The sequence below is a fragment of the Ahaetulla prasina genome, chromosome 4, assembly GCF_028640845.1.
Source record: "Ahaetulla prasina isolate Xishuangbanna chromosome 4, ASM2864084v1, whole genome shotgun sequence".
In the NCBI taxonomy this organism is placed as follows: domain Eukaryota; kingdom Metazoa; phylum Chordata; class Lepidosauria; order Squamata; family Colubridae; genus Ahaetulla; species Ahaetulla prasina.
Genome location: NC_080542.1, coordinates 84,518,070 through 84,533,445, shown reverse-complemented (window position 1 = coordinate 84,533,445; position 15,376 = coordinate 84,518,070). Strand labels below are relative to the sequence as shown.

At 37.8% G+C, this 15,376-nt stretch overlaps 1 protein-coding gene across 16 annotated transcripts in view; it reads right to left on the bottom strand.

Moving 5' to 3' along the window:
* The window catches only part of LARS2 (leucyl-tRNA synthetase 2, mitochondrial), a 344,490-nt gene that overhangs the window by 174,583 nt on the left and 154,531 nt on the right, over positions 1-15,376 (bottom strand). For all 16 annotated transcript variants that reach the window (XR_009155147.1, XM_058183693.1, XM_058183694.1 and 13 more), the window contains 3 exons: positions 8,354-8,458; positions 7,615-7,730; positions 6,454-6,737 (listed from right to left, as the gene is read on the bottom strand). Coding sequence is in view for 15 of the 16 variants with exons in the window: in XM_058183693.1 (XP_058039676.1) it covers positions 6,454-6,737; positions 7,615-7,730; positions 8,354-8,458 (505 nt within the window). In the remaining variant the exon portion in view is untranslated. The remainder of the gene's footprint in view (positions 1-6,453; positions 6,738-7,614; positions 7,731-8,353; positions 8,459-15,376) is intronic.

The window sequence follows — 15,376 nt, the reverse complement described above, 5'->3', positions numbered from 1 at the left end:
ATGAACTCCCCCTGGCCTACGTCAAGTGCCTGATCTTCGGACCTTCCGTCGTGAGCTAAAAACATACTTATTTATTCAAGCGGGACTGGCATAATAGTTTGATTTTAAATTGGGGTTTTATTAATATTCTTAAATATTTTAAATTTAATTTTAATTATTAGCCGTTTTTGTAATTTTGATATGTTTTAATTTGTTTTAATTGTACATATTTTGTATTTTATCTCCGGCTGTACACCGCCCTGAGTCCTTCGGGAGAAGGGCGGTATAAAAATTCAATAAATAATAATAATAATAAGTGTAATGTTTGCCTCCAACCATGAGTTTGGTATTTTTACTTCCAGTAATACTTCATTGTAGACTTCCACTATCACTGGGCTTAGTACCTCTTCTAATTTTTTATAAAATTCTGCCGGTAATCCATCTGGCCCTGGCATTTTATTATTTTTCTGCCTCTTAATTGCTTCTGTCCCTTCAAACATAGTTATGCGTTGGTTTAACATATCTTTTTTTTTTGTACAAGTTTTTATTGATTTTTTTGTTTCGCCCCCTCCACACAAACACAATTCATAAACAATGTAGTGACCTTATCTTATACAGTTCAAGCTATTCAAATATATTTTTCTTAATTACAATTTTTGCCAACATATATATATATTCTCCTTTTTATCCTTTCCTAATACTTCTTTGCTTATTTTATCAAATTACATCTTTTTTCGCCCTTCGTTTTCTAATTTTTCCATTTTTATTCATATTCATTCCCTTTCATTCCTTATCTTTTTTTCTTTTTACTATTTCAATTTTTATTCTTTGAATATTTTCGGGGTTGTCATTTCTCCATTTCTTTCACAGCAACCTTTTCTTACGCGCCTTTCCTTCCCTCCTTTCTTCATTCCTCCTTTCTTCTCCCCTCCTCTCCTATTCCTTCCTTACTTCCCTTTCCGTTCTCCTCCTCCACTCTACTTCCTCCCTCTAACCTTCTCTCCTACACTTATCTCCCTCACCTTACCTCCCCTCCTCTCCTATTCCTTCCTTACTTCCCTTTCCGTTCTCCTCCTCCACTCTACTTCCTCCCTCTAACCTTCTCTCCTACACTTATCTCCCTCACCTTACCTCCCCTCCCCTCCTCTTCCCTTTCTTTTTTCTCTCTCCCTCTTTCTCCCTTCCATCTATTTTCAATTTCTCTAATATCCAGACATCCCCAATTCTCTTAATTATTACACTTATTTTTCCAACCTCCTCTCCTATATTTTAAACCTTAACATTATCATCATCTTATTCCATTTATAACACTTCTATTCAAAATTCAATACTTATTATTTTCTTCCAACAATATACATCATTTACAAACATTTCAATTTTATCCCATTTTGCATCTTAAAATTCAATTATCTTCATTAATAAACCATACCATTCCAAATTTCCTCTGCTGGATTTTTGATCATCCCTCATTTTATGCATTAACCCCCCCCCCACACACACACACAAAGAAAAGATAAGGAAGCAAACCTATCACTACTTTGATTTCTTTTCTTTTGTCCGTTTTTCTCCTACCTCTAACCATTTCCTTTCAGTCTCTCCCAGACCCCTTCTCTTAGTATTTTCCTCCCATTCTTCCCTTCTTTCATTTTCTTGTTTCTTCCCTTCTTTTTCCTTTTTTCCCACTTTTCTCTAGTTGTCACTCTTTTGATGTCCCTCCTCAATTTTTCTCTATTTTCTCCACTTCTCTTTCGTCTTTCACTGCTAAACCCAGTGTAATCATCTATTTTTGTCACTACCTTTTTCATTTTTTAATTGTCCTTCTCAATCTTTTCTTTTTCATTTTTCCCCCTCTCTTTTTTAAAATTTCTTTCCTTCTCTTCATTTTTACTTTTCCACCATCAATCCCAATATTATCATTTGTATTCTCCTCACTGATTTCTTTTCCAGCCATATGTTTCACAGACTCTCGGATCACCAAAAGCATTTCCCACAATTCCTCCCAATTTTCCATATTTCCAATACAAAGGGAAAGACTTTTTAAATCAATTTATAACCAAAATTTAAGACCATATTTTTTTTCTTTTCTTCTTTATTTCTTCTCTATTTCTGGAAGAGTCCACCCAGTATGTCTTTAAAATATTCCAATAAGTATTTATCTGTTCTGCTCCCTCTCCTTGCAAGTTCACAGCAGATGTCCAAACAATGCTTTTTTCCCATGCTGGTCTAGACGCTCTGATACTTTCTTTCCTCCAGCAGATAGTTCTTTCCTGTTCACAAATATTTCAGCTACAAAGTATCCATTATTAGTCCATCAAATTTATCATTTCCTGACTTAAGTTTTTGTTAGTAAACAATGTTTTCTTTTAGTTTTTTATTCCTTTTAATATTTAGTCTCTTCCATAGTCAAATTAAAATTCAGATGAAAAGTTTTTCTGGGGCTTTAATTTCCAAGTTCCATTTTTTCCCGTTCTATTTGTACTTCCGCATGCCAATTTAGCCACTGATTCAAAATAAAAACTTCTTTCAAGCCTTAGTAATTTTTCTTCTTACCTATATGATGGCAAATCACTTTTCTGGTAAGAATCCTCCGTTCGATCACTTCTCCTTCTCCAATCTTTTAGCGTGGTCGCCCCTGGTAGTGACAGCTCAATGGTTGCCTTTCCATGGAAGAGGCTAGTGTCGGCACTCCAGGGAATTTGCCACTTCCCTGTTCGTGCCAATCTGTGCCTCCTTTCTTCGCTGTCTCTACAGGACAGCTATGATCCCAAAAAGTGATCCCCAAAATGGCAGGAATATCAGCAATCTTCAGGATCCTCGAGGAGCCCCAAGAATCACCGTCCTGCAGCAATGCTGGCCACGCCCCTTTTGGTTTAACATATCTGTGACTGTATCCAGTACCTTAGGGAGATCAGACTGTTCCAAATATTGTTGTATTTTATTATCCAAAATTTCTTCTTTCCATTCCATTCTCCTACGGTTGGGCTGCCACAGCCTTGGACAGCACGCAATGTCTGTCTTTTTTTTTTTACCAGCTTGAGAGCTTCCCTGCGTCCTCTAAGGAGTTAGCGGTCTCCTTATATTCTACAGAGATTTCCCTCTTCTTCATCACCCCTCCGAGGTGGTTTCGGTCATTTGAACCTTCTGACAAGAAGAACTCAGCAAACCACCATAGAGCCCATGGAGGAATCATTGTTCTGCCGCGATGTTAGCTCCGCCTCCCCCAGATGTGCAATCCTAACAGATGTGACCTGCAACATACTCTGCGTTCCCATCCTGGTGGGCTAAATGGATATAAAGGGCAAAAGGCTGTCCCTCAAATAGCCTGGCTCCAAGACATGTAGAGTTTTAAAGAAGTTAACCAGCACCTGAAAGCAGATTGGCAGCAAATGCAGCTCCCACAACAGAAGTAACACATGCACATGTCTAAGCTTGAGTAAAAATGTTCAAACTGCTGAATTCTGACTCAATTGAAACTTTTGGATATTCTTCAAGGACAGCCCAATGCAGACCACATTGTAATAGTCCAGATGTGATAGACTTTCCATTTTAAAAAATCCTTTGCACTGGGTCTAGGATATATTCTACCTCTTGTTCTCTCTGTCTATTGAGAACACTGCCACGTAGAGCATTAATAATCAATTAATTTTGTCTTGATAATCTTAAATAATCTCTTCATTAATCATCTTAGTATCCTAGTATTAAATCAAGCATCACCTGCCATTGGATTTTTAATGGAAACTAAGTACAGCTAAATTAATATGAACCTATCCTTTTTATTGGAAAGGACAGGCAACAAGATGCCTCCATATATCTTGAATTATTCCATGATTTCCAATTAGCATGGCCAGCAGCAAGAAAATTATGTTATTGCAGCCAGAACAATTAGATGCATCTGGAAGCTTATTTCTGGTCCTGAATAAATAATTCTCTCTTTCCCACATGCACACCTTCAAAACCCTAATGCTGAATTTCACTAAATGCTGAGTCACAGCATACTCTGTGGAGAAAATTCTATTAATAGGAAGAAGGAGAATGCCAACATCTAAATCTTAGAAATTATGGCTAGATCAATGGTTGGACATAACACGGCTTATGTCCAACCATTGGACATAAAAAAACAGCAAGTTACTATTAAAAGAAAAAAGCATTTTATGTTTCTGCTCTGTTTCTGTCTGGATTAATAATAGCACTTCGATATATGGCAATTAATCATAAAGAAAATTACAAAAAAAGAAGTAAAGAAAATTACAAAAAAAGAAGATTACAATTTTAGATAAGAGGTAAGAGTGTTGCCCCCCTCACCAACTTAGTAATTTGCAGTCATGAGAGGAAGACATGTAGGAGGTTGTTTAATACAATTTCTGAACTGCAGTCTGAATTGATACAATGGGGGATATTCCATGAGAATGCAAAGGCAGCCTTTAAGGTAATGAAGGGCAAGTAATAGCAAACACAGCCTGCAACAGTTGTAACACTATTTCTTAACAAGGAACAGTTTCCCCCAACAATGCTCAGAAGAACACTTTATTACTTCTTCCCAAACTAGGTTAATATCAGGGCCAAAAATCTGTTTTTCAAGTTAAGCACTGATTAATCCTCTTCTGCAACAAAATTACTATGATCTAGATCAGGGGTCACCAAATTTTCCGGGACCACCAAACCCTCAGGACCACCAAATTCATAATTTTAATTCCCGTGGACCACTAATATGATTTTTTTAAAAAGATAAATATCTGATCTAGATTGTCCAGCAACATTTTTACTTTAGCTATGTTTTTAAAGGAAGACTGCTATTGACGATAAATAAGAATTTCTCAAGATTGCCAGTGTCTGAATGAATAAATGAGTTGTGAGGAGTTACAATGCAGAGGTGTGCCTTATTACCAGAAGGAATCTATTTAGAACCTCTTTGCGAGAGAAAGTGACAGGTTTACTACCTCTGTGTTCTGATGTGTGAATAGTTTCAGATCACTTACAGCTCTGGCAAGGCAGCTTAACAATACCAAATTCATCATATCAGCTCTGCTGAGAGCAGTGTTCCATAATGCACATGATGAAGAAAGTCTCCCAAGGATTCTGGTCTTTTCCACTCATGGCTCATGGCTTTAAAAAGCACAGATTTAATTTCCTCAATGAATATGCAATGTTCTGAATCGGAAATAGTATTTTTTGCACTGTAAGACACACTCCCCCCCCCCCAAAAAAAGTGGGTGGAAATGTCTGTGTGTCTTATAGAGAGAATATCGCAGTGGGGGGAAGGGGGTTGGTGCAGTTGGTATTCGCCGCGACCGCTGCCTGTTACTACCACCGCCTATCACTGCTACCATCTGTCACCCCTGCCGCCTGTCACCGCTGCTACCATTCGCTGCCGCTGAAGAACACTGGAGCCTTCGCTGCCAAGCAGCTGATCGGGGTTGGATCAGCCACCCGGAATACCACTGATCAGCTGTTCTAGGCGGCGGGGATTGCAGCTGCTACCAATCGCCCCTATTGTTCGCCGCCACAGCAACCAGCGAATGGCGGCAAACAGCAATGGTGATGGCGATCCCCGCTGCCTAAAACAGCTGATTGGTGGTATTCTGGGAGGCTGATCCAACCGACTATCAGCTGTTTAGCAGGGAAGGCTCCAGCGTTCCCTGCTGGTGGCAGCAGCTCAGCTCAGTTAACTGGTGGTGGGTACAACAGAGCAGAGCCCTGACGAGCCATGTGCTGGGGCTGAGATAAAGTGCTGAAGCTGACCAGGCTGTTTGCTGCAAGGATACTAGCCAGATAAATACCGGATGGATACTGGGAGGCAGAGGCAGATTTTTTGTTGTTGTTTCCCTCTTCTAAAGCTAATGTGTGCCTTATGGTCTGGTGTTTCTTATAGTGTGAAAAATATGGTATATTCTTATATACCAAACAAACAAGAATTTTAAATGTGCCCTGTATAAAATCCCTTTCTAATCCAAATGCCCCTTATGCAGAACAGAGACAGTTTTTGGAACCAAAGCAATAGCTTTTAGATTCCTATGCTTGAAGAGAAAATACAGGAAATACAATTTTTCTAGATACTCTAAAGTGTTTGTAATATCTTGCTGCAAATAAATGAAAGCAGATCTTAATTTCTACAGTTAAAATAATAAAAAAGAAGATAATAATGGTTCTTATTTAAAACTCTTAAAAAGATTTCTTCCTTTTTTTAGGAGCTGTTTAACCTCCCAAATTGCAAAAACAGTACAGTAGTCAACAATTTTCTCCTAGACAAACTATGGTTCAAAGATATAATGTGTAAAGGTTAGTTTCTTTTTAACTGAGCTGAACTATTTAATAATATGAAATTTTCTAATAAATTTCAGGGCAGAATATTTTTTAAAAACCCTTAAATATTCAGCACCATGAAAGAAACACAAATCCTAAAAGGTTAGTGCATAATATGAAAAGTTAACTTGAATGTAAACATTAAAATATTAAATATACAGAAAACATACTCACCTTGGACATGGGCAATTAACCCAGTATGAAATGGAAAGTAAAGGTGACACCTCTCTTTGTTTAAAGGAAATAATGTTGGGCAATTGCACAGGTAAGTCGTCATAAGGTACAGGAACGGTACCACAATTCTGACAATGAATGATTGGAATAGGGGTGCCCCAGTAACGCTGTCGTGAAACCAGCCAATCTTTTAGTTTATTACTTGTTAGGAATCCTCCTATATTTTTATTTTTGGCTTGCTGAGTGATGGCATTTAATGCCTTTTCTCTAGTCATACCTGTAAACTGTTTTACAAAAAACAAAAGATGTGCTTCTTTACTCAACAATCACATTTTTGTAACAAACTACTTCAAGCAACTAATCTAATTAAAGATAAAGTACACACTATTATAAATAAGTGTGTATTCACAATTGAATTAATTTTCTACACTATAAGAGATGGGATTTATTTTAATTAATACAGGGACAGAGGGAAGATTTTTCTATCTCAAAGGGAAGTTAAAAACTGAAGAATCGGCAGCTTCAAATTTTAATAGAAACCTTAGTAGTGAACATAGAAATTTCCTAAGTTCTGAATAGTAAACATGTTTTTCTTTACTAAATTTGGTACATCTTAACTCATACTATAGTTCTAATATTTGCTTTGAGATAACATACCTGTTAAGTTTTCTTATCATGGCAATGAAAAATAAATGCCTGTATTTTTTTTTTAAAAAAACACAGCCTTTTTCAGCTACTGCTTGATACTTCATCACTGACAGATTGGCAAAACTGTGTTACAGGACATATCCAGGGTCAAAATAAAATCTACATTACTAGCACAATTGTGGATATATCCTGAATCCATCTAAAAACGAGTAGCATGTCATGAACACTAAACAACTCAAGAGCCAGTAATTGTGGCTTGTTCAGAAAATTCGTGTTTTTTCTCTACATGGCTTATTTCTATGCTCAAATGAAGCATAAAGATATTCCATAATTTGGAAGCTATTTAATCTGAATAATTTAATATAGGTGTGCATTTAAACTAGTGTCTTTTATTATTCTCTTCTGCGTGTTTTAAAAAATGCCTGATACAGTACAATACAATATGCTCAAATTATTTGCAGGCATTATGGAAGAATGGGGAGATAAAGCAGAAACTCACACTAAGATACCAACCTCTCCAGAGTTTATCAGTCTCTGTGAGCCATCTGGAAGTGTTTCAATTACTTCAGCAAAAGCAAGGCCCAATTTTTTAGCAACTTCAGCATCATTTGGGCTAATGCAAGGTATTCCTGGAAAGAAAAATATATCTTAAAACAAATTTTCATCATGATTTCCACTTTTGTGTGAGCGAAAACTAGTAGCTTTTCTATTAACTTAATAACTCTATTAAGAGTTCATTTAATGTAGTAATTATATGTTCCGGGGACTATTTCTATTCCCCTGAAATCACGTTTCTCTATTTCTTAAGCCTTCAGTCTTCAAATTCACCTTCTTTAAACTAAGAATGTTTGTATTTAATATAAACATAACTTTACAAGAATCTAATCAATATATATTATTATATAAAATTATTTGTCTTGTTTTTATCTACATTGTACATTCCAAGAGTTATTACTTTTATAAATAACTCAAGATGGCAAATATACCTAATACTCTTTCCTTCTATTTTTTCCACAATAACCCAATTCCATGAAAGGGGTTGGGCTTCGAAAGAGTGACTAGCCCAAAGTCACCCAGCTGACTTTCATGCCTGAGGCAGAGTAAAACTAATTATCTTCTGGTGTCTTCAAAATCTAAATGTACTCACCATAATAACTATGTCAAGTAAATCTTTACTTTTCTTTCAAGTGGTGCTAGTTTTAATGTAAATAAAACTGAAATAAAAGTAATAGTGATGGTCTATATTACTAACCTATTTTAAAATCAAGGCAGCCTTCAAACTTTGATTTTGCTGAGATGACTACAGGAATTTCCTGATTGGTGAATAAATTCATAGCAGTCACTGAGGTAAGAGAGTCTGTAAAATGTAGTTTGTAGGGATTGAAGCATTATTTCAGATGGTATATTACTCCATCAATAATATCTAAGATAAATAAATCTTACAATAGATAATAGGCATTGCAGACGTCAGGAAGTAGAAGAAACGTCTTACCATATGTGGTGGACATGTAGAAAAATACAAAAACATCAGAAATACATACGGTGCACAATGCAGAAAATAAAAATAAAAATGAAATAACTCTTTTTATTAGGAATTTCATTAATAATTATTTATTAATAATTCCAAAATAAACTAATAAGAAATACTGTATTTCACGAAAATAAGGCCCTGACTTACATTTTTTGCCACCAAAACAGGCACCAAGTCTTATTTTCAGAGGGGATGTATTCCACTGAATCACTTGTGTGTGTCGCCCCCGGACTCCTTTTCGGTGTCAGGGGCCTTAAGAAACTTCTTCTGCAGCCAACAAGGCTTTTCTGAAGGCCTCTGCAGCTAATAACAGTGCTCCGGATTGATCTGGAGCTCTGTTATCGGCTGCAGAGGCCTTCAGGAAAGCCTTGCTGGCTACAGAAGAAATGGGCTGGCAAGGCAAGTGTTGGGGTATGTGACGCCTGGCTGCAACTGTCTGAAGGTAAGTAGTAGGGCAGCTCCAATCCCCATTCCCACCCTAGCTTAATTTTTACTTGTATACCCTGGGGTGGGTCTTAATTAGGGATTATTTGGGGGGGGGGAGAGGACTTAGTTTTGGGGTAGGTTGTATTTTCAGGGAAACACGATATCATAATTTAATGAAATAAATGTTTACAGGAACATGAATAAATTATGCTCACTATTGAAAAAAGAAACATTTCTGACAATATCTGATTGGGAATTCTTGGAAACTTGGCAAACACATAGCAATGGCAAAAATAACAGTAATAATAGAAATTTAACTAAATTTAAGAAGAACCATTCCATATATATAAAACACATCAAGCAGCATAGCAAATTTAATAATTTATAGACTGTCTCAAAGGGATGGTTTCTTTTTTTGAGAAAAAAGAAAATGTTTCATTTTTCATTCAAGAACCTTCATTAGCTATTCATCAGGAAAAACAGTCCAGCTGCCTTTTCAAAAAGCACTTTTGAGACAACTATGATCTGGATGACTGTGAATCTATAGACAAATCTACAGATCCGTTTTCAGGGGACCTAAACTCGTGTAAATATAGCAAACTAGCAGATATATAAAAGATGGCAAGTTGGAAACTTAACAACTTTTTTTTCTTTTTAGTTTTTAATACTCATTTTTGCCTTTTTTAGTATTTCAAATTTGCTAATTATTTTGTTTTGTTCTTGGCTTTCTGGCTAAGATCAAGTGTAGTATTTGTTCATCAGTTTATCAACATGTATCTAAACACATATACCAGTGATGGCAAACCCTTTTGGCACCAAGTGTACTAGACATGTAAATATTGTATATATTATGAAAATAAGCAACTATGAAATAAGAATAGAATAGAATAGAATAGAATTTTTATTGGCCAAGTGTGATTGGACACACAAGGAATTTGTCTTGGTGCATATGCTCTCAGTGTACATAAAAGAAAAGATACCTTCATCAAGGTACAACATTTACAACACAAATGATGGTCAATATATCAGTATAAATCATAAGGATTGCCAGCAACAAAGTTACAGTCATACAGTCATAAGTGGAAAGAGATTGGTGATGGGAATGATGAGGAGATTAATAGTAGTGCAGATTTAGTAAATAGTTTGACAGTGTTGAGGGAATTTTTTGTTTAGCAGAGTGATGGCCTTCGGGAAAAAATTGTTCTTGTGTCTAGTTGTTCTGATGTGCAGTGCTCTATAGCATCGTTTTGAGGGTAGGAGTTGAAACAGTTTATGTCCTGGATGTGAGGGATCTGTAAATATTTTCATGGCCCTCTTCTTGATTCGTGCAGTATACAGGTCCTCAATGGAAGGCAGGTTGGTAGCAATTATTTTTTCTGCAGTTCTAATTATCCTCTGAAGTCTGTGTTTTTCTTGTTGGGTTGCAGAACCGAACCAGACAGTTACAGAGGTGCAAATGACAGACTCAATAATTCCTCTGTAGAAGTTTGAGCTTACTGAGTTGGCGCAGAAAGAACATTCTTTGTTGTCCTTTTTTGATGATGTTTTTGATGTTAGCTGTCCATTTTAGATCTTGCGATATGATAGAACCTAGACATTTAAAGGTTTCTACTGTTGATATTGTGTTGTCTAGTATTGTGAGAGGTGGAAGTATGGAAGGGTTTCTCCTAAAGTCTACCACCATTTCTACGGTTTTGAGTGTGTTCAGTTCCAGATTGTTTTGGTCGCACCACAAGGCTAGTCGTTCAACCTCTCGTCTATATGCGGATTCATCATTGTCTCGAATGACACTGTTGTGTCATCTGCGAACTTCAGTAGTTTAACAAATGGATCGTTGGAGATGCGGTCATTGGTATACAGAGAGAAGAGAAGTGGGGAGAGCACAGAGCCTTGGGGGCCCCTGTGCTAATTTTACAGGTATTTGATGTGATCTTGCTTAGCTTCACCTGCTGCTTCCTGTTTGTTAGGAAGCTTGTGATCCACTTACAAGTCTGTACCTGTAGCTGGTTTAGCTTAGTTAGAAGAATGTCTGGAATGATGGTATTGAATAGTATTGAATGGTATTGAATGCTGAACTAAAGTCTACAAAAAGGACCCTTGCATAGGTCTTTGGAGACTCAAGATGTTATAGGATGTAGTGCAGAGCCATATTAACAGCATCATCTGTTGATCTATTTGCTCGGTATGCAAACTGCAAGGGGTCTAACAGCAGATCCGTGATGGTTTTCAAGTAGGAAAGCACTAGCCTTTCAAAGGTTTTCATGACTACAGATGTTAAAGCAACTGGTCTGTAGTCATTCAGTTCCTTGATGGTGGGCTTCTTCACCACTGGGATGATTGTAGAGCGTTTGAAGAAAGAAGGAACATAGCACATCTCTAGTGATTTATTGAAAATATGGGTGATGATGGGGGCCAATTGGTCAGCACAGACTTTTAAGCAAGAAGAAGTTATCTTGTCTGGGCCTGGAGCTTTTCCTGTATATGTATGTATGTTTGTATGTATGTATGTGTGTATGTATGTATGTATATATGAGTGTATGTATACACACACACACACACACACACATACATATATACACATACATACATGTATATATACACATATATACATGTATATATATACATATATATATATATGTATATGTTTTCTGAGGTTTTTGTTTTCTGAGGTTTTATATATATATACATACATATATATGTATAAATTAATAGGCTTGTGGATAAGCTGAAATTAAGAAAAAATTCTGATAATGGAAAGCTATAATAGTGTAATTGTGATTTTAAAGATCAAGAATGCTGAATAAAAACATAAAAAAATAACCGAAAAGGGAGCACTTCGTTCATGCTTTGCGCGCATGTGCTCATCAGGGCCACAACCAGGAGAAGCTCCCCAGGGGGCATGCATGTGCCAGATAAGGTACTTCTGATTTCCAGTGCACGCATGTGATTTCCAATGCACCAGTGCACTGATGTCCAGTGCACCAGCAAATTTTCCGGTTATTGCCACATGTGCACATACAATGATCAGCTGGCGGCCCACATGCGCATGGCCCGCATGTTCACATGCATGTGTGTCTGGCCAGATGCTTCCAGCCCCAGAGGAAAAATCTGCAGTTCTGCACTGGGGGGAAGAAGTGTTTACCTCGGACTTTTGAGATGGGAGGGGCCAGAACAAGGGGCAGAACAAATGAGAATTCTCCCTGCTTGAGTGTCATTGGTCTCTGGGCAGAGTCCTTTGGGACTTCACCTGAAGGAGGAGAGATGTGCTGCGGAGAGAGAGAAGTGGGAGGGGGCCAACTTGGGCTTCTTCTTTCCATGGAACTTGGAATAGCCAAGATGGAGACCAACAAGGCTGTCCCGGAGGAACGCTCTCTGTAAAAGAGCTTTTAAAAACTCTTGAGGAGAGCAGTCCCCGAGGCTTTCAGTTAATCTTTTGAATTTTTTTGATTTTGATATTTTCGGCCGTCCACCGCCGCTTCCAAGTCCGCCGGGTTCTGCTGCCACTTCCAGGTCCGCTGGATCTGCCGCTTCAAAATCTGCCGCTGCTGCTGCCGCAATTAAATCCACCGGGTCTGCCACTGCCGCTGGAATCAAGGAGGCTGCCGCCGGCGGAACTGGGCCAGCTGCTGCCACCTAAATCGACAGCCACCGCTTGAACCGCCGTCTGAATCAGCAGCCGCCACCGTAATTGAGGCTAACCCTGCCGCTGGAATCACCACTGCCGCTGGAGTCACCATCGCTGCCCGAGTCAACGGCCACCGCTTGGACCGTGGCTGCCGGAGTTGATGGAGTCGAGGCACCGAGGCTGCCAGAGTTGAGATTGAGGCAGCCGCTGCCTCCCAGAGTCAGGGAGGCCATCGCCACCGGGATTGAGCCGCTGGCCACCGCCGACCACCGCCACCACCAAGACCACCCACTGATTGAGTGGATATTCACTCTATTCCTTCTACTGAAGCGAGCCGCTGACTTGTTCTGCTGTGGCTGGTGAGTTCCGAGGAGACTCCAGCTTCTATTGGCTTTTCGAAATTCCCACCATTGTAGCCACGCTAAAAGAGGCTTCTTCAACTGCCCAGTCTCATCATTTTAAATTTCCCACCGAATCTACACAGTTACCATAGTGATTGCCACCATTACCATAGTGATTACCATAGTGACTGCCAGTGAAAGTAAAAGAGAGAGAGATAAAAATTAAAGAAAATTGATTAAGTGAGAGATACTTCTTCAATAATAAAATTGGAAAGAGTGTGAAATAAAACAAAATAATATAAAAATAATAAAATTGGAACAAAAGTGAAATAAAACAAAAGAAATAAGAAAGATACTACTTTAATACCAATTACATAAAAACTCAAAGAAATATCATTATGCCAGCCAGAAAATCCAACAGATCAACCATCGACGCTGATAAAAACTTAGAAACAAGATTAATAGCTATTGAACAAAAGTTAGATAAAAGACTACTAGCTATTGAACAAAACTTAGAAAAAAGAATACAAACTATTGAACAAAACTTAGGAAAAAAAATTCTAACAGTCATTGAACAAAGTTTCACAAACTTGATAGAACAAATTTCAACACTAAAAAATGAAAACTCAAATGATTTAAATCTCTTCCCAACTCATCTACCATTACATAACAACAACCTACAACTCAACCTACACAACAAATAACTACAACACAACCTAAACAACAAATAACTACTAACCAACTAATCAGAGATGCCATGGAGAGAGAAAAAATAAATAAATAATGCAATATTATTTGGACTAGAAAACACTAATGAACCTGATATCAATAAGATTCACAACATCATTGGAAATTATAACTCATCAACCATCTCCCCAAATGAAATGATTACGTCTCCAGAGATGGACCAGAATATAAAAACAGTGATGGATCAACAGCACCAAGATTTTGTAGAGTCACATGCATAAACGAGGTCAGGAAACGTAAGTTCATTTATACTATAAACTCAATTGCTAAAACCAACCCTGCCTACAGTAAACTTAGATCACGTCCTGATCTATCTTTTCTACAACGGATACGTTCTCGTGAACTTCGCACAGAACTTAAATGAAGACAAGAAAATGGTGAATCCAACCTATACATTGACTACCATGCTGATTGCATAAAAAATAAAACCTACAATCAAAAAATCACCTCCAAACCCCCCACCACCCAAAACAATCAACCAGCCATCCCAATATTCAATCAAGTACCCATCACCCTACCATCCATCCAACCAAACATCCAAACAGCCATCCAAACAACCACCCAAACAGCCATCCAAACAGCTATCCAACCAGCCATCCAACAATCCATCCAACCAACCAGCCAAACTACCATCCAACCAGCCACCCAACCAACTATCCAACCAAACATCTCAATAAACAGTCAAGTACCCAACATTCAAACACTCACCTCCCAAAACATCCATCCACCCATTCAACCACCTATACAACTACCTGTTGTACACAATCCCCAACCAACTAACATCCAAAACTAGGTATGCACGCCCCTTACCTCTTCAACACCAATCACTACAGATCTCAAATGCAAATTGATAAATGCAAGAAACATTACCTGAATTTATCCTCTTGTTAAACAGTGGTACATTTGATATCATATTTATCTGTGAAACATGGCTGAACTCATCCCTTTCTGACACCATTGTCTCAAACAAAGAATATCAAGTTTATCGATTAGATCATGAAAACCGAAGAGGTGGTGGAGTGGCTATCTTTAACAAAAAGTCACTGAATCTAAAAAACATTCAAGTTGCACATAAACTTTCTCTTCCTGAAACTATTGTATGCGACCTATCCCTTAACACCACTCTTCGATTCTTACTATGCTACAGAGCCCCTGACTATGACATCACTCATGCAAATATGTTAACCTCACTACTAACATGGGCTACCTCTTGCCCATATCCTCTCATCTTCCTGGGTGACCTAAATCTACCTCTCATTAACTGGATAACTAATGAATGTACAACTGATCCAATCCATACTACGCTGTTAAAAACCTAGGTCTTGAACAACTTGTAACTAACAATACAAGACTCAACAACTGCCTTGAACTCATCTTCTGCAACAACTCAAACTCAATTTATGGACTACAAATTAAAGAACCTTTTCCAACAATGACCACTGCATGATTGACTTTTGTCTCAATATATGTCCTTACTTTAATCATCATAACAATAGTATTCCTAACTACAACTTCAAAAAAGCCAACTATGATCTTATAAACAACGATCTTACATTTCTGGACTGCCAAATCTGTTCACAACCTGTATAACCGCTGAAGACCACT